This window comes from Haemaphysalis longicornis, unplaced genomic scaffold (genome assembly GCF_048455015.1).
Source record: "Haemaphysalis longicornis isolate Haplotype H1 unplaced genomic scaffold, Haemaphysalis longicornis Haplotype H1 scaffold_12, whole genome shotgun sequence".
Lineage (NCBI taxonomy): Eukaryota > Metazoa > Arthropoda > Arachnida > Ixodida > Ixodidae > Haemaphysalis > Haemaphysalis longicornis.
This window is the reverse complement of record NW_027526225.1, coordinates 65279035-65298825: the sequence shown is the minus strand read 5'-3', so window position 1 is coordinate 65298825 and position 19791 is coordinate 65279035. Positions and strand designations below refer to the sequence as shown.

Sequence of the window (19791 nt, the reverse complement as noted above, 5' to 3'; positions counted from 1 at the left end):
ACGACCCCTTCCCGCTTGTGCGGGAGCTGTGGGGAATGTCGTCTGCTGCCCCTACCACGGCCGGACTGGAGCAGCAGCGAGCGCGCACTTTCATACGGCCTGCGCACCCAAGAAGGAACCAATACAGCAGATTCTTTACAGTGGGGGCGCTTCGAACCAACCCTCTGCCCTTCCAACCCGCCTTTCTGTTAGTCGACGCATCGCTTCTGGCCGAGCGCTCAGCTGTGTGTTTTTGACAGTGCGCTTCGCTGCCGGCGGGCCGCTCAGCCCGACCGGAGCGTGAGTAGCAGAATCACGTTTAGCTAAGCGATAACCCTATCTCCCTCGACGGGAAATCATTGGCGTCACTGGTCGTGCCCTGTGCGTGTGCAAACCAAGACATCATCCGAAAGGAAAAATAAAAAATAAGAAATGATATTTCAGTCACGGAAAGTGCCGTGTTTATTTGCCTGTCTCACCATTTTCATATAATACAGTCGCTGATAAGATATGAAGGCCTCGCACATTTTTCTTCATGTGCCCCGAGTTAAAATGTTTCTTTCAATTTTTTGATTAGCCGCTTCCGAGTGATAATGTTAGGCTGTTTGACCCTATTAGACCGAAAATTCAGAAGGGGGTGGAGTCGCCTAATTTAATGACGCACATGTAAATTTACACGGACAGGTATCGCGTGTAGCCACGGCAGGGCTAGAGCAGTGGCAAGTGCGCGCGCGCCGCCGCTCTACCTACCCCGCGCGTGCTGTAGGTCAACCGGCGAGGGTTAGGGAGCCTACATAAGCCGCGCCTTCGTCGTTTAGGGTGGTGCCACTCTTTGACACAGCTCGTGCCGCCTCCCGCCGTCGGGCAGCGTTGCCAGCACACGTTGCCATAGCAACGGGGCCGATACGGCGCCATGTTGTGCCCCAGTCGGCTCACTGCCGCCGTGTGCGTAAGGCTGCGTCTTTGCCGCCCGTGACTCGCGGTGACTTTTGTTGACCACGGGAAGCTTTTCGTAACCATGCCAGCTCGGTGAACGTGTGGGGAGTTGTGTGAGCACCAAAAATGCCCGGCTGTTGCGTTCCGCAATGTACGAACCATTGCAGAAAAGGCACACGGATGTTCCGCTTCCCGGCCAGCCCGAACCGAAGAAAGCGCTGGCTCGTACAAGTGAAAAGGGACCGCTGGGAGCCCACTGCTGCTTCTCGTGTTTGCGCTGTGAGTATATTGCACCTCGCTTCATGTTTTTCGCACGCGTACTTGCAGCTATATTCTATTATGTAAGTGCTATGCACCTGCAACGCTTTCACCGAGCGCCGTCGTGTCCTCAACGTCTCCTCCGTCGCCGCAGCGCCGTTGCGCGCCGGTAGCGGAGGCCATGGCTGTTTTGATGGCTTCCAGCGACGGCTGCGCGTAGCCGAGCGGCAATTTAGCGTGCGAATGCAGCGTGCGCGCAAGTGGATGCTTTGCGTGGTTCGATTATGCCGGATTACGCATGCATGAAACGTGAATGTTCAAAACTAAGCCTGGTTATAAAACATCCCCGGAATCGGAAGGCCCGGACCGTTCACGCTTGCTACAAAAAAAAAAAAAAACGCGATTCTCGTCACTGCGACAAAAATTGGTCGAGACCAAGCGACAAAAGCGGTCACTGAGCGACTGCCAAATCTTCGAATGCGCTGCAATTCAGAGTTCGGCAATCGATTTTGAAGCTGCCGTGGGCTGGATATTCATCGGGTCGCCGAAAAAATTGGCTGGCGCCCCCGTAGGCTTTGTGAAATCTCCCCCTCTACCGTAGACTCGCCTCGTAGGTGTTGTGAAATCCCCCCTACCGTAGACGGGCAATTGTTCCCTGCGTTGCTTGTGCTGATATTCCGTGCGGGGGTGGAATATATGATTGATTCTTTCATGCAACACTGCCAAACGGCGTATGAGGGGTCACTAAAGTCTGCAAAGATTTCTGTGGCGAGCCGCCCCATAAAAATTCCCGTACTGCAATTAGAGGGCATAATCAATTTCCATTCCAAAAGATAAAAAACGCGCGAAAGCGATCATTCTGCCTCTCGAGCGAGTAATTCAAATGCATTATGTGGTTTTCAATTATTGTTTAGATTGACTTTTTTTGTTCTAGGCACATTTTGAAGATTCAAGTTTTGAGCAGCACCGACAAGATGGACTGAAAAAGCTGAGGCCGGATGCTGTCCCAACTCTCTTTCCCTATCGTGGTAAGAACATATCTGAACTCGTTATATAAAGCCGTAAAATGGACACAACTTTAATTTTCCTTTGAATTTGTGAATCTAGTTTGGGTCATTCAGAGAAAAGACAAACTCATCTAAATGCATTGCCTCAATTGCACTGCGGCATTTCGCTCTTATTTTTGTTTACTCAGAACATCTATAAGGAATAGTAATATGCTTTGTGTGGTGCAGACCATTCAAGAAAGTGCGTGATAACATTTTGCTTGTAATTTTTAGTCTGCAAAACGAAAATAAGTATTGGAACTGTTTGCTGAGTGAGAATGCATAGGCAAGCATGTTATTGTAGTAATGTTTGTATGTTTAATTTTTTCCAGCTGCTCCAAAACACCGGAAGTCCCCGAAGAAGCGCACTTCTGCCATGAAACCTGCGAATTCGTCTAACACCAAGCGTGTTTGCACATCTGGAGACATTCCACAGCTGCCTACGGATCCTTGCGACATAACGAGTTTTGAGCACGGTGTTCAGTTGAGTGCTCATATTTCAGCAGCCGTTTTACAGCCAGATGCTCTTCCTCATGACACTGCTGAATTCGCGAGAGGTGATCCTCCAGAAGCCCACTTGCTGTCAAGTTTGCCCACCAACAAGGCAGCAAGCATCAGTACCAGCGATCCTGAGTCCAGGCTTGCTCACGCATTGGGAGATTTCTCATTTCCTCTACCGCCTGCAAACAATCTAGAAAGTGATGCGGACAGTGCTGCCGAGTGCAGGTGTGAGTGTACATCCGTGCGTGTGCCCCTGCCATTTGTTCCTCCAGCCAATGACGCAGACAGCACTGGTGAGTTTGGGTGTCATCATGAGACAGTAGCCGCCTCTCCACCACACCTGTCTGCCAACAATCTAGCAAGCGACACAAACGCTACTCCAGGTTCATCCGTAGCCATTCTGAAACAGCTCCCTCCCAACACCGTAGCAAATGATGCAGGTCTCACTCCTCCACAAGAACAGTCAACCATGCCAGCTGCATTTATGTTTGGAGGCAGCACAACTCTCACATTGTCGACGTTGCATCGGGAAAATTCCGAGCTCCGGAAAAAAAAACGCCGACTTAAGCAGAAGGTGTAAAAACTTGGTAAAACTGCATGAGCAGACGAGATCAAAAGTACGTAGTCTAAACAAGAAACTAAGGTTAGTTCAGCAAGAACTGAACGCATTAAGATCATCGACATTTCTTGCTGCAGATCAAACGAAGGCTCTAACAACAAAAGGCAGGGTTCGCAAGTGGTCAGTTCAGACTATACGCGTAGCCCTCCAAATAAAGCACGCATGTGGTACAACAGGCTACGAATTGCTCAGGTCTCTGTCATACCCACTGCCATCTAACCGGACATTGATTCGAAGAATGCAAAACATTCGCTTTCTGCCTGGTGTACTTACTGAAGTGCTGGATGTTCTAAAGCGTAAGGCAGAAACAATGGAAGACATTGAGAAAGATTGCGTCCTCTTCATGGATGAGATGGAAATTAGTCAAGGGTTTGAACATGACCGCTCTCTGGATTGCCTTTTTGGGGGTACGACACTTCCAGAGTCAACTGACAACGTTGCAAACCATGCCCTCGTGTTTATGATTGGAGGTCTAAACACGAGGTGGAAACAGGTCATCGCTTACCACTTCACTGGTCGTTCTACTGACGGAAGCCTTTTAAAGGAGCTTATATTTCATTTAATTGCGCTTTGTTTTGAGGTGTCCCTGAGAGTTCTTGTTGTAACAAGTGACATGGGAAGTGCCAACAGGAAAGTGTGGCAGCTGCTGGAGTTTTCAAGCCACAGGCACTCACAAACTGTCTGCTCTATACCACACCCTCACTTGGATGGTAGGGAGCTGTATTTCATGGCTGATCCTGCTCACGTTTTGAAAAACATACGTGGGCAGCTTCTCCGCTCAGGAAGTTTTACCCTGGGGAAGGAGACGACAGAGGAGCATTGCATCCCAGGAAAAACTGTTACCCTTGAACATGTTGAGGCTGTTCTCGAATATGATAAAAAAAATGACCTCAAAATCGCTAACAAGCTGTCGGACATTCATGTCAGCGATGGACATTTCGCAAAAATGAAAGTAAACATCGCAGTGCAGTTGTTCCGTGAAGCACCTCCTGCCATTCGCTATCTAATCAAGCTCAAAATCTTGAAGCCGGAAGCTGAAGCAACTGCCTGGTTTTTTGACCTTGTCACTAAGTGGTACACTTTGATGTCATCACGACACCCCATCGTTGCTTTAAGTCATTTTGACCGCGCAAAGCACCAGGAAGCAGTTGGGACATTGCAGCTGGCATGTGCTACATTCACTCGGATGAACATGGGAGCAACTGCACACTGGAAGCCATCGCAGGCCGGTCTTTTGGTGTCTACAACTGTTGTGCTGCGCCTGTCAGAGGAGCTCCTGGCGAGGCGCGGGTACTTGTACCTCCTCACTGCTAGGTTGATCCAAGATTGCCTAGAAAATATTTTTTCAGTTGTGAGGTTGAAGAAGCCAGTTCCAAGTGCGTATGATGTTAAATGTGCACTGAAGGCCATTTGTGTCAGCCAGTTTGTACACACCCCTAAGACTTCGAGCTACAACATTGACGACAGCAGTCATCTGGCTGACTTGCTTGACCCAAGCTTAAAAAAGCTAGAGGAAGACCCCATTCAGCAGGCTGAGGAGTTAGAGAACTTGTTTGTGATTGGACTGACGGAAGCAGAGTGCGACATCGTAGCGTACATCGGTGGTTTCCTTCTGAGGTCTGTTTTAAAATCTATAGGTAACTGCAAAAGCTGTAAAGCAGTACTGACTGACAGTGCTCCTGGGAAATACAGCAGCCTCATCCAGTTGAAGGAGTACGTGAAAAATGCTGGAAATCTGATCCAGCCAAGCATGTCTGTAATGACAATTTTGATGGATTGTGAAGAAAACTTCAAAACGTTTGCTGAAATGGGTGAAGTCATGAAGGTGAAAAAGCCATTTTCAAGCATTCTGAGTGCCCTGCAGAAGTCTGTAAAAATGCACTTGGGATGTTGCAGTTTGCACAAGCCTACTGTAGAGAAGCTGCTTCTCGAAAAATATGTCCGAACAAGACTAAAGATTTACCTCAGGCAGCAGCATGAACACAGAGTAAATGGGGCAGCAAGCAAAACCTGTGCTGCGGCAAACTTGGAGTAGTTCAGCAGCCAGCTAGAACCGTAGAGTGTACGCAGCTGCGATAAATTTTTTTTTATGTGAGGACACTTGAAGACTTGGGTGTGGTACGTTCAATCATAATTTAGGACTGCCTTTGTTAAGGACTCTATGCAACTTCATTGCCGTACAATGATGATAAAGGAAAATTGATGCCTTTTTTGTATAATTTACATTATAGTGTGTTCAAAATAGCTGTAAAATATTTTACTGCTAACATTTTCTTTTGCTGTTCCTCAGTACCAGCCCGAAAAAGGCATTCAAAACCAAGAACAGTGGTGTGCCTTCGTTCACATTGCACCTTTCTCTCGAGACGTTGCTCTCCATTGTGTCAGTTGCTCACGACGTGTTTTTGTTCTCGACTGATGTCATGTAATTTTCAGTGGGGTAATTTAAATTAACCCAGTGGGGCTTGGGGAATTTTCTTATTGATTTATTCCCCAATATTTTGGTTCATGTATGTATCCTTGCTCAAAGTACTACTTATGCAGACGTGTAAAATGCTTTCTCACTGTCATCAGTGAAGCAAGCCGTATTCTTCTCTACTTGCTTTCTCCTTCATTAGTTATCTCTGCGTTTGTCTCATCAGCATTGTCCACCTGTGTAGCCCATCTGGGCTTTAATCTTGCTCGTTGCCTGTGTGTTCAGTTTTTTTTCAACAGCTCCATTGGAAAAAAGTCACGAATGAGTGGTAACTTTTACATGCATTAGTCTGCTACGTAAAGTGCTTCTTGAAATTCGATGCCTTTATTAGCTCGGACACATTTACTTTGTGTGTTTTGTTGTATTTCCCATGTACGCCTGTTGTTCGAGAAGGGGGCATCTGCATGTCACGCAAGCAGTGCAATAAAAGAATTTTACGTGAAGTTTGTCTTCCTTTATGCGTGTAATGAAAGTACGCTTCAAGGCATGATGACGTGTATGTTCAGCCATAGATGTAATATTTTGTGTTGCCACCTCAACAATATTCTTTTTAGTGTGTGTAAACGTGTTAAATTACACATTGGGCACGTTAAGATGCCCAGTTTGGGCAGAACGATTCAAGCATAGGCTGGGGAGGTTCTATAGGCAACAGTGGTTTAGTCTGTGCGGGCCATTTTTATTGTATCGGAAACTTTACTAGTACACCGATATTTTCTATTCTATAGCATTTGCGGGGTACCCTAATAACATGTAATGCCTTGTATCTGCACAAAAATGCGTAATTTGAAAAGTCAACCTATTCAATTGAATAATAGTGCATAAAAAATAAAAGGGTAATAGTGCCAAAACAATTAAAAAATGATATAAAAGCCAAAAACTGAAAATGAAATTACCGTCTCTCTAATCGGGCGTCATCGTGCAATTACCTAAACAGAACCTTCCCGGGTTAAGAATGACGGCGAGGTAAGGCGACATAAAATCCCCGGCCATTTCCACTAACGTGAAACCTTGGGAAAAGCGAAGCGTCCGGTGTACAAGTGTATCCTCGGCGCTTTGGCGTTTTTGCCACGGAGGTGAAACCGTTGGGGGTAGAAGGATACAGCTTTGAAGCGCAGCGCGTTCTAGCGCGAGGCATTGGAAAACGAGTGACCTGGTGTGTTTTCCTAGTACGCGTTACGCTTTACCGTAAGGCGTAAACAAGGGTCCCGGTGTTTTAGTGCCATGACTACATCGACGACGACATGAGACGGCCACAGCCCGAGCCATTAAGGGGCTTCACCCCTAAAAGAGACGTGTTCCTTCAATGCCACCAAGGAAATGAAACGTTCGTGCAAGAAGCGTCGGAAGAATGCTTATGTATTAGCAGATAATTCTGAGATATATTTCGTGCTTGCCACCGAACTGACCTGCGAAAAATAATTGCACCGTAGCACGATTCTGCATGTGAAAAACAAGATACACCGGCTATGCGCCACATCGAGCTCCGCGCACAAAAAATCGCGTATTCGCGCGCTTCTACGTACAGCTAGGGCCTCCAAAGGAGGCATTGGCAAGCCTTTACCAAGGACGTGAATGCCGCATTAAACGAATGATCCCACGATCTCAACTGTTCCCAGCAGCAGGAAGTTTTTGGAAAGCTGCTTGGCGATAACCACTAACCACGCACTATCGTTTCGAAGCAGGTCGTTCTAGAGATAGCCTATTCCGCGCCTCCATAGGCGCGGCGCATGCCGGCTCCCTGGGTCGGGCGGGCACCGGGACCCATTATGGCGGCCCGTCAAGTTTGGCGGCCGCCGCAGCCACCGTTAGGAAACCTTGGGCTCTGCTGTCGCCACCCTAAACGACGAAGGCGCGGGCGCGGCCTATGTAGGCTCCCTAGCGAGGGTTGGTCCGCAGCGACACGAACTAGCGGCGGTCAAAGGTGGGAACTATACCCGAAGCGCAGGCCGTATGAAAGTGCGCGCCCGCCGCTCCTCCAGCCCGGCCGTGCCCCTACTGGACTGCTTAGGGACTTGGCCGCTAGGGGATTGCGCATGCGCATTGGGGTTGTGAAAGAGGCGGATTGTGCTCATGTTCTCAAACACGGATTCGTTTTTGGCCATCCTGTAACGGTGCCCTTCCTGTTGTACTGGTGTGCTTGTGGTTGTGTGTTATTGTGCCTGTGTGCTTGTGCGCTCGAGCTGAAACTGTGATTTATGTGTGCGTGCGTGTACGTGCGTGCATGCGTGTGCGTGTGTAAGGTGAAATCCCTATACGTCTCAGGGAAAGCTTGACCTTGAATGACACTGGCGTCAACACAAATGGTACAAAAACCCAAGTGGACATAAGGAAGGTCAGAAGCGAGCCAAAGAGTGCCAGAAGTTTATAAGAGATGGCTAATGGTAACCATAGTTAGCTAATCATTGATTGTAGATTGATACTGATGATTTGTCAGGTGGGGTTATCGTGGATCCAGATATACTAAGGGGGATTAGGATGCATTAGGACAGATTAGTGAATTGGGAATAATAATTGTGATTTGGGATTAATAATAATAGTTAGTGAGGTGGGATTAAGGATTAATGTGGATTAAAATGTATAATGTGAATTAAGATGGATTTAGATATATTAATGAGAAATAATAGTGGGATTAAGACGAATGAAGGTAGATTGAGGATGGTAGACTAGCGTGGCTGCTATGTCGACGGGGGGACGTGTATATAAATGGTTCCCGTCACAGTAGTCCACTCTCACTAGAGTATATACCGAAACACTACCCACTGTGGCTAAACTACACTCCTGGTACCCCACCCTACGCAGCGATAACCTTGCTTGCCAGAGATGTCTGGCACAGAGAGCCAAAGCGGTGTTGCAGTACAGTGGAATCGTGACATTAGGATAGCTACCTTCTTTCCTCCCACCTTTTTAAATAACGATATTTTCAACCAATCCTCAGAAATTATTGGGCTTGTGTTGGAGCAGTTCACTCTACTTGTGCTGGCAGGCTCGTGTCTTGGGCGCATGTGCGTTACGTCTCGAGCCCGTGTACTGCCATGCACGCTTCTGTTCGGGCTGAATGCGTAACCGCTTCCAGAAGAATACCGGAGTCGGTTTTAGGCTGAGCACCATTTGCCGTCATTGTAGCATTTATTAGAATTCATGACGGGACCTAACCATTACAGCCACACTTACGACTATACGTTCCATCTTTTCCGTGCAAGCGCCTAGAGATTTGGCGACGTCACAATAGCGAAATCGCCTGAACGCAAATATTCTTCGTGGTTTTCTGCCTCAAATGGCAGCCACATCAACATAAACGTGCCCCCCCCCCTCCCCCAATTGTGAAAAAGCACCAATTTCCCTACAGAAAACAAACAAGGCAAAAATGAGCGTTTATGAGCATGTACTGCGTCTTTTGTTTTATGAAATGATAGCACTTTTCTAGCCGTCGTGGCGCAGTCGCTAAGGCGTAGTGCTGCTGAACCTAAGGGTGCGGGTTCGACCCATCCTGGCCGTGGCGGCCGCTTTTCATAAAGGAGACGAAAATTGAAATCATCCGTGTGTCGAGTTTACGGCGCACGTAAAGATCCCCAGGTGGCCAAAATTAATTCGTAAGCCTTCACTACGGCGCGCAGCATAGCCCAGGTATACTTCGCCGCGTTGAACACCAAATTTTCTTCTTTTTTTATAATTATACCATTTTGAAAGGAAACGGCAGTTACAATGCAGCTATAACCTTTGTATGTGAATTCTCGCTGCATTTATTACTTCGGCAAGATGCGCACTCGTGAAGCTATACGCGACCTTCTTGTAAACTTGTAAAGGGAACGTCGAGTTTGTATGCACCTTTCACGCCTGTTACACCCCTGCAGCGCAAGAAATTGAGGCGTTCTTCCTAACGAATCATATCACCCGCTCAAACGCCGGCAGACCTCTCTGCGTTTTCAATAAAACGAATTAAGAGAATTAATCTCTCTCTCTCTCTCTCTCTCTCTCTCTCTCTCTCTCTCTCTCTCTCTCTCTCTCTCTCTCTCTCTCTCTCTATCAGCAACATGACATTGAAATTACGTGCGACGGTAATTCCACACGCTCATCTAATAAGCTGAGCGAGCTTGTCCATATTGTAGCGTGAGCTACACTGGCCGAGGTTGAGCAGTTTTGCGGGGCTCCTGGAGAGCCATGCTGCGCATGCGCGAGGAGCAGTGACGTCACACAGCGCACAGAACGTTGCTCGCTGCTCGGCGTCTCTCACACCTCACGCGCCCAGCGTCTTCGCCGACCTCCGTTCCGCACGTGGCGGCCCGGTCCACTCGATGATTATGCGAGGGGTGGCCGGGTGTGGAACCGATGGCTCGTGCGTCGCAGCAACACCGGCGTGCGCCTGCGGAACCAGCTTAGCTCTGGGGCGATTGGTGACGCTGCGGCGAAGCCGCTTGATGAACATAATGTGTCAGATAAGGCGTATACCGTGTGTGTGTCATTGAGGCAGCAGTAAGCATGATAATCGCGCTAATCCTACACAACCAGGAAAGCTAAGAATAACCAGCTGAACCTTAGCTCTCGCTACGTATATCCTGGCATAGCCGAGCTAAGCCACGGCTATTTTTTTTTTCGATTTTGGATCGATTGATCTTTTGGGTTGACTACAAACGTGCAATAAAGACCTTAAAATGCAAAGAGATCAGCATAAAATGGCGGTGTCTTTATCTTTTCTTGTTTTCTTGTTAATGTATTCGTAGGGTACTGAAAAGGCCAACTTATTCAGTAAAAGTCAGCCAATCAATCAATCAATCAATCAATCAATCAATCAATCAATCAATCAATCAATCAATTGATCAATCGGTCGATCGATGTAGTAGTCGCGTTTCACAGTATCGTCTATAACTGCAGCGTCACTTTGTGAAAGACCAGAAATGTCGACTAGTGCGGCCCCTCCGAAAGAAATCGTATAGGCTCAGCAACATCTCTGTCGAAACATTTTTGTCCTGCTCAGCAACCTGCTGATTAAAGTTCAAAAAAACTTCTCTGGGCATTTAACTGTACTTACGCGCGCTGAAGGCGAAAGCCTGACGATACTTATTAACTTCTTCGCTGCAACATCCAATTTCCATCGCTTTCATCGCTAACGTTTCTTTGTCTTACAGCGCGAATTACGTCAGCAAGAAGACTGGCGCATGCCTCAGCTTCCCTAGAGCCAGGGACATGCTGCGCGTCTAATGTACAACTGTTCTACTCACGCGTCATCACGTTCAGGTTTCACGCGGCATGCATTACTCTACAACTTTTACTTTTCCAATCCACAGTTTCGTGAATTTTGGGAAATTCTAGGGCGGGCACATTGCCCTTCAAAGCTTCCGATTCCGGCCCAATCCTCCAGGTGTGTGAACATGAAGAAAGGAACAACAATAACTTCTGCACTACGCTGACAACTTGCGCTATAAATATCATTACCTACAATGACTGTCTTCGCAATAAATAGCATGCGGAAAACAAAGAAAAAATCAGGTAGCAGAGTTGGTATAGCACTGTGCTGTGGGGTGGTCTGCATATCCCAGCGGATCACACGTGCCTTTTTTGGTTGTCCTTTACTACAACGGCCATTTTCTTGGCAGGACAACAACAGCGGCGGTTTTCTGCCGAATGAGCCACCCAGGGCTTTGTGCTTAATAAGCTTTAACCTTGATCCAACATTTCGCAATGACCCGTTGTGCTTCAACAAAGCAGAACTATTTAATGGGAAGAAGCTAACTGGGTACATTTTCAATTTAATATCAAGTGGAAAACTGGCACCAGTTTATGTCGTAATTTCTAACAAGTGCGTTAAAGCGTCATCCTCTGCGCCAAGCTTGACGTGTGATCATTGGCTAATAAAAGTTTATTAGGGGCGAAGCCCCTCAGGGGCTGGGCTGTTGGCGTTTCCTGTCGTCGTCGTCGTAATCGTCGTTCGTGTCATGCAGTCACGGTACTAAAACACCAAACAACTCGTTTGCGCCTCGCGCTAGAACGTAACGCGTACTAAAAAAACACGGGGGATTCGTTTACGCCTCGCGCTAGAGAGCTTCGTGTTTCAAAGACAAAATACTTTTACAGCAAAGCTGTATACTTGCACCCCCCAACGGTTTCATCTCCGTTGGCTAGAACGCTAAGGCGTCAAGAATACACTTATACACTGCATGTTTCGCCCCTCACGAGGTTTTGCGTTAGTGGGGATGGCCCGGGATGTTTCGCAGTGTATTAAGGGTCTTGTAAAATTAGGAATATTCGTGCCGTCCAATGAGAACTGCATTGCGGCTTCCCTCAAAGACATTAAAAGGTTTATAAAGGGTGGGGCACGAAAAGGCCAAATACTCATTCCGCTTTCACCAGATGCTGTCTTCCCGCACACTTGGCAACCAACTGAATTGCCATAGAATCGTTTAGACGGAGCTAGAGCGTACCGTACGCTTAGAAAAAAAAAAGAGCAGTCAAAGTAAAGGTTCGCCATTTCTCTTGGTTTCATTCCGCCGTTACTGCGGTCTCTGGAAAGAACGTCCTCGTATTTCTTGTTGCGCTATCGTGGAAACACCGCGTGCGTATAATTGGATCTGCGGTGCCCAACTCCTGTACTGTAGTGTCTGCACCTTTTTTTACGGTTTTTATTGTTACATACAAAAGAAAGCTTTTTTGTGTTTTTTATTTTAAGGTCACCCCTTTTGTAAAATAAGGCTCGCTGCCACTGGGACCTATTCCCGATGCAATCATGCAGCTGCATGCGAGAGCAGCGCAGAATGAAGTAGGGCGTTTCAAATGTACTCAAGTAAAAAACAAGGCGCCCTCTGCTAGTGCGGGCGGAGAAGCGTTTGTGCGGGACACGCTAATATGTTTCATTCGTTGAACGCCGGCTGAAAACGAGTACGGGCGTGCCAGTACGTTTAGGCCTATTACTAGTGCTTTCGCGGCACAAAAACGATTTCTGTATTTTCCGCATACTTCAAGACTGAGGTTCTATTAGTGTGATGATATTGACCCGAAGCTCTTCCGTAGATTGTTGTTAACAAAAGACACCCATACCACAGAGATAACATTTCGCACCCAAAAAAATCCACCGAAATCACCATCCCTTTATTTATGTCTGCTCCAGGACGAAGGACTTTCCCGCCATGGTCCGAGGTTTCTGAAAAAGCAGCATACATTGTATTAGCCTTCTTACGTTGTATAACTAGCACTTGAAAAAGTGACCTCACAGTGCGTAACAATGTCGGAAGGATCGGCCTGGGTCGTGTCCAAGGTTCGTTGCACATGAGGGCACTAAAATGAACCTGAACTCGCTTCTCTGGTGTTGCCCCTTAATAAGAATAAGAAAGCGTGGTTTGTTTGTTTTCAAGGACGCAACGCTAGATGCGAAAATTGCCTTCGATTAAGCAAGCCGCTTCCAGACTAGACAACACCACACGTACCTTTTCTTCAAGGTCGGAGCGCCCGTACAAGCGGCGTCGAAGTTGGGAAGTCGGCTTAACCGCAGAGCCCTCAAGCGCTGTTGCGGTGAGGGTGTCGAACCGGAATTTTTTAAAGTGCGGTCCGGGTTCAGGTTAGAGCCGTTCGTGTTCGGTTCCGATTCGGTTCCCACGCACCATTCCGTTCCGGTTCGAACCGGTTCAAACGGGCTCAAACGGTTTCAGAGAAAGAAAGCAGTTTTTGTTTTACTTTTTTTGGTGCTGGGTTTTCGTTTCTTCGTTTCTCTGTCAGGTTGGTAAAAAACAAATTCATAATGTAGGGTTTTTTTTGTTTGTGAATGTTGACTTGACCAACTTGACTGTACAATTTACTGAAAGATGTTTTCTCTGGGAGGCTAACGATTACAACACTAACTGATGTGAAATAAGAGGTTTGCAGGGACAGTTAAGGCTTCTTACGCGTTTGAGCGTGAAATCATTACTCTTTATGGCTACACGTTTATATTTATTAATTTATTTTATTTTATTAATACAATTTTGTTTAATTCACGCAATGATTCAGCCATTTATTATTGTAACAAACTAAAAAACATCTTCTACCGGTATTTGTTCACCCTTGTGGGTATTATTTTTTTCCACCCATATATTTAGAACTAACTTGCCATCTGTCCTTGCTTTCCGGTTAATCCGAGCTTGGTATAAGCGAAACGCCAGCTTTATCACAAAAACATGCCTGTTTAAAACACTAGCAGATAAGCTTCCGGCCGGGTCAACGTGCCCACGTCAATAACCCTCTCTGTGAATCCCGTGAATCCGCGCCAGAGTATTGCCACGGTATTGCCACAGAGTATTGCCACGTTCAGCCTCAAAGGAGTCTGCGATGTACTTACTCCCACCAGTCGCGACCGGGGCGGGAATGGCCTGCGTCAACGTCCCTGTGAATTGTTGGGCAGCGGAGGCCGGACATCATCAATAATCGCCTCCCTCATCGGAACACGGCTTCGCCTCATCAGCGCTCGCCGAGATTGCCTCCCCTCCAAGCGTCTCTTTCGAGCGCTTTGCAGCGGAAGGAAGATGGAGGAGGAGGAGGGAGGTGTAGAGGCCGGGGATGAGAGTAAGAGAGAAGAGGCCCGACTTCTTCTGCAGCCGGCACGCAGAGCATATGTCGACGCTGGATCTTGGCCTGCGAGCATCGGCGACACGCACTGCCGGCGAGGGGCTGGGATCCCGCGTGTGTTGGTTCCTCCGTTCGCTCCCTGAAGAGGAGGCCACCCCGTGCGTTTCTCCGCCTTTCTCTCCATCTTCTTATCCTCCTGCTCTCTTTGTTCTCTCCTGGAGTCTAAGCTCGCTGGCAGCATCCGAAGCTTCTTTTCTCTCTCTCTCTCTCTTGGTTTCTCGTCGGCTCTTTTTTTGCTTCGTCCTCTTTGCTTCACTTGTCGCGAGCGAAGAGACGTACGCGCGAGTATGAGAAGGGCGGAGAAGAGGGAGAGAGAGCCGCTTCTGGCCCGGCCGCCGCACCACGGGGCACCGTCCAGGCTCGGTTCCAAGCCGCGGGGGCTTCGCTCGGCGTCGTTCCCTTCAAGTCGGGGCGTGTGCGCTGCCGCTCTTCCGCACTGGAATCCCTTCTTTCTCGGCCCGAGGAAGCTCTTTTCGCCTCCTCCGTGTCGACCGAAGCACAAACTCCGCTCTCCCCGCGAAAAGACGCCGCAAGCGCTCGACGGGAGCTTGTAGTCGCCGCACGCGGGAGCCCCTGTGTCGTCGAGCTGCGTGGCTGCCTTGTTTTGATCTCCGCGTCGTCGTCGACTGTTTTGGGAAACCTGCGTTTGGAACGGTGGATGTTTTCGTTTGCGCGGAGAATGCGCCTTCTCCGCCGTGGTTCGTTGGCTGTGGACGCGTACGCCGCTCGACGAATCGCGGACGACTGTCAGCTCGTGGCTTGGCCCTGTTTCGACCTGCCCCGTAGCTTACCCCGGTGACAACGCAGATCCTTGAGAGTGGTGCGAGTGGCTCAAGGAAAAGTGCTTTTTTTTCCTGGAGCGTGCTGGAGCATTGAACTTCTCGTTCGACTGAGGTCTTGAACTGGCTCCCGACCTGTTTTGAAGTGGAAGCTAGGCAAAGCGAAGTTTGCCCCAGAACTTGGCCGCTTGGACGATGAACTCTGGCCGTCGTATTCGTGACGTATTCAGGTTTAGCCGAGCCGTCTCGCTCACTTTGGACGTGCCGCAACAGCGCGTGTTGACGTATGTAGTCAACGTGGGTTAGTTTCCCACGTGTAGGCAGCGCTTTCTAGTGGTCTCTTTGAACGGGAACAATTGTGATGTGATGTGCTCTGGATTACGCGTTGAACTCCCATGCTTCATCGGTGTTCTTCGTACAATACGGATATCCACGACTTCGTGCATATGAACGTTTCATCACCCTAGCTGCGTAGTTCTCTGCCCTCTCCCCACCTTCATTTTATTGCCCTTGGAGTCTTCCTCCTCGAAGAAACCTTTTGACGTCTCTTAAGCCACAATAACTTGTAACTGACGACTTCGGAAAGTGCATACACGAGTACAAAACACCGGCTTCCGGAGGAAGTTTTTTCCTGGGGCAACACTGCGTTTCCCTGGAGATTTCTGTCCTCAAGCTACGCATCATTGATCGAGAGTTGTTGCGCTAGGGAAGCTGTGGCGAAACGGTGTTTACGGAACAGAAGGATCGGCAACGTCAGGGTGACGTAGTCACGCCGTAGTATTGTTGCTTGCCGGCCACGGGTTAAGAGGACTTCCCTGCTGGCGCCGCCAGGAAGATTCTAATCTCCATCATCACCAAGCGGTTGACGTCAGCCGATCTCCGCTTGCCAACGCTCGGATACTTCTACTCCCTTCGGAAAGCCGATCGGCGTTGTTTGTTGCGCCGTTCACAGTCAGTGCGACGACGACGTCAAGGGAATACGTGATGTGTTTGTGGCCAGTGATGTCAGTGATGCTTACCAGTGGGCTGTGATTGCCGGTGCCGTGACATTTGTGAGCGACGGTGCGCAACCCGCGACAAAAGCGTTTGAGGCGGCGTCAAGCTGCTTTCGAGGAACCTGTGGGCCCTCCGCGGCGCTCCTTATCTGCGTTCTCATTCACTAAACCATTACAACAACCTCATATAGCTGCCGGCTCTCCTGGATTGTTGACCGTTGCCTAAGCCTCGCTGACAGTATTGTACTTCTACGTCGCACGTGGCGTCCGGTAAAAAAACAAACCACCCAGGCATCAGGTTATAAAACCCGTTTACTCAGCAACATTCTCTCCGTAGTTGACAGCGTGAGCCCGACCTGTAAAGATCTCTCGACATAATAACTTTGAACACTACCCTAGTAAGGTACACGTCCAACGCTCTCATTTCGTCTCGCGACACTTCGGGCTTCCAGGATCTCCATTTGGAGTCCTGGTAAGACGAGGGTCTCTTTTGCATCCTATAACTCATCACAACCGCTTTAATACCAAGCGTCGCCGGCCCCTCTCGCGCGAAGTCTTTCCGGAGACCTCCAGGAGCACAGTTCACACCTCGCCGCGACACTCCTCGGGAGGGAAGTTACGCTGGAGCCTCCAAGCGCTCGACCGCAGCCCTGCGCGAAGGAAAAGGCTCGTCTAGCGAGCACCGCGGACGGCCCATGCGTTCCGTCCAAAGGCCTAGCGACGACCACGCTGGGCCGACCGCGACGCTGCTCTGACGTCGTCCTCGGCGCCGCGGTAGGCCCGTCCATGTGGTGGGACCTTCGCGGGTCGTTATCGTCCGTGCCCGCCGTGTGCGCCGTGTGTCTCGTGCTAGCCAGCGCGGCCAGCATCGTTCTAGCCTGGTCGCCAGCGCTGGGCATCCTCTTCACTGTGGCCTCGGTGTTCGGCCTAGCGCTGGCAACCAGGCCCAACAAGACGCGCGCAGTGACCACCGCGGTAACGACGGCGGACAGCGCCGACGCTGCGTTGAAGTCGTCGCCTGCGGCGGCAGTGGTCGCGCCTCCGGTGGATATGCCGTCGTCTTCGAAGTCTCCGTCCCCGTCCCCCATCCCTGAGGAACCGAGGGGAAGCCGGGGATCGGGTCCCGGGTCACGAAGCGCGACCATCGGGGCCCTGGGTCTGTCCCGGCAGCACATCATTCACCTCCGCCGCCTCTACCAGCGACACCACGGCCCCGGTGTTCGGTAATGGTCGCTTTCGATTCGGTTGAGCATTGTGTTCGTTAGCTATTCAACTGCGCTATTCAACACTGCTGTGGGGCTTTTGAAGATTTGTTATTAGGGAATCCTACGTGAGTAGCATTCCCTAATAGCATTCCCTAATGCTACGTAAGTGTCTGGGCGTGTTAATGCTAAAGTTGTAAATTGTGTCTGGGAAGTGAGTGGTCAGTGATTTTCTTTTTGTCTGCACCTGCCTGGGCTCCCTCGTTTCCAGCCTCGGTGTCTGGCCACCCTTCCCAAATATTCCCATGTAGGTAAACTGGAACTGAAAGTAAAAAAATTCCGAAGAGTCAACCATCTACCGTTTCGCGTTAAAATGTATTTGTCAACGACACTCGTTAGGCGCCAATCCCCGCTCCTCAAAAACCAATTGTTGCCCATTTCGTCATTTGTATGAAAGTTCTCCATAATGCCCTATCGTGATTTTCGTCCAGTACTGAAAGAGCAACGAGGACGGCGTTGATTATGACGCCGATTATGGTCAGATTGCTGATCGTGATTATGGTGTTGATTTCGAATTGTCGCAAACAAGCGCATTGAATCTCCGCTCCCCTTTGCTATCTTGTTATTTTAAGGAGTTTCAAAGATAAATTCAAACAAGGTTTTGCTGCATCACTTCGCATCACGCCTTCGTTCTCCGTGCCTCACTATTCTTGAGCCCTCCTATAACCACCAACTTGCCCCTGCCTGGCACATGGCAACAACGTACGGATTGTTTTTCACGCCCCTACTCCGCCTCTCTTTCTCCTCGCTCATTTCTTTATGCCGATCACAACCGGAGCAGCTGGTGCTCCCGAACCTCTTCCTCATCCTCATCCGCAGTGCGAGCGCTGCTGGCGCGTTCGGCTCGCGCATAGAAATGATGCTGCCGCATCTTCTCCACACACGATCAGAAGGAGTGCGCCGGCCGAAAACTCGTCGATCCAGCTAGCGTAGCTGCAGCTGCGGACTCCTATACTTTTCCGGGTTGGGAGTGACGACAACGCCTACCACATAAGAAGCCCGCTTGGTTATAACGTCCGCAACTTTGTTGCTGGTTTTCATCGACCGTAAATTTTGGGCCCATGCATCGGGAAGTCTTCTAAAGTCTAGTTAAACTCGCCCAACCAGCAAAGTGGCTTTGGAATGAGGACTACGAGCGGAGGCTTTCTTTTTCATCTTAGAGGTGTTGTTGGTTGAGGGCATCTGGGAGGGAGCCGACGCGTCGGTTCGTTGCTTTGTGCTCGGGCGTCGTGGCAGAGCGGCGTAGGGAAATCGGCGAGGCAGGCTCTCTGGCGAATACTAATGCGGGGATGACGGCGAGGAGTTATTGAGAACGATCGATGCATATGAATACTGCCGCCAAAGCAGCGTTTTCGCACTGATGAACGCAAAAAGTGCTGAGACTCCAACATGCTGACGCGTCTGGCACATCACACGCATACGCATGCCGGGATGGCTGGAGGGAAAAGGCTTGTTTGGGCCTCTTATTGCGTTACTAGACATTAGCGCGCAAGAACTCTTTGCCGAGTACCCCGTCAGCCATGTTACGCCTAGTATCCGTTCGCATGAATGCACAATTGGCGAAGTTAACCGATTTAATCGCTGTAATGGTGTATTTGTAAGTTATTTGTCGAAGCGAAACAGAAGACAAAAAATACAAAAACTAAAATGTCTGCGCGGGTTCTTTTTATGTTTGCCTTAAGCGCGTGAAGGTCGTGGATCCGACAGAGCTTTGGGATTTTGTTAATTCAAGTTCAGCTCTTTAGTTTCCCCACTCTTTTTTCGTTGTTGTTGTTGTTTCCTTCGGCAATCAGCAACAATTAAATCTGTTAACATCGCCAATTATGGATCTACCGAAGGGCTCAAACACGCCAACTTCAGAATGCTTGTGGGCTTAGAAGAACTAATCTGCCGCCCGCTGAAGATGCCTACTTATAACTTATGGCTGTTATTTGATAACATACTGGAGGGTTATCTGATAACGTACTGGAGGAAAGAAAACTCGCTCGCATCTGCTGCGACGTCGCAATAATAAAAAAAAGCCCGAATTCTACGAGTCACGTCACACACTTAAAAGCTATTTTTTTTTTAGTTTTACAGTGAAGCTTCATATGTATCAGTTTCTCCACATAGCGTGAGTCAACGGATGTCGCGTCGATAAATAATCGCACGTGCTCGCTCGATAGTGTAAACTGCTCTGTAGCTGTGCATATGATGTAGGTATCTTGAAAAACTATTACACTGAAATTGGCCGCTAGAGGAACTCTAACATGGCACAGAGTTCATTTTACTTCTCATAGTTGATTATTTCACAACGAGGTTGTAAACGTTGCAGAATTGCCGTCCGCTGTTAATACATGGCGTCCGCTGAGGGA

At 48.9% G+C, this 19791-nt stretch overlaps 2 protein-coding genes across 4 annotated transcripts in view; both read left to right on the top strand.

Annotated features, from left to right (window-relative positions):
• Dnc (phosphodiesterase dunce) overlaps positions 1 to 19791 on the top strand; it is a gene marked incomplete in the record, with an annotated part of 568677 nt that overhangs the window by 241863 nt on the left and 307023 nt on the right. Inside the window, 1 exon segment of one of the 3 annotated variants that reach the window (XM_077693439.1) lies at positions 14826 to 17398. Coding sequence (XP_077549565.1) covers positions 16962 to 17398 — 437 coding nt within the window. 3 annotated transcript variants of the gene reach the window in all.
• LOC144162781 (uncharacterized) lies at positions 768 to 3436 on the top strand. Its single transcript, XM_077693438.1, has 3 exons — positions 768 to 1194; positions 2108 to 2201; positions 2552 to 3436. The coding sequence occupies exons 1-3, from the start codon at positions 1042 to 1044 to the stop codon at positions 3298 to 3300; spliced, it is 996 nt and encodes a 331-aa protein (XP_077549564.1). The 5' UTR covers positions 768 to 1041; the 3' UTR covers positions 3301 to 3436.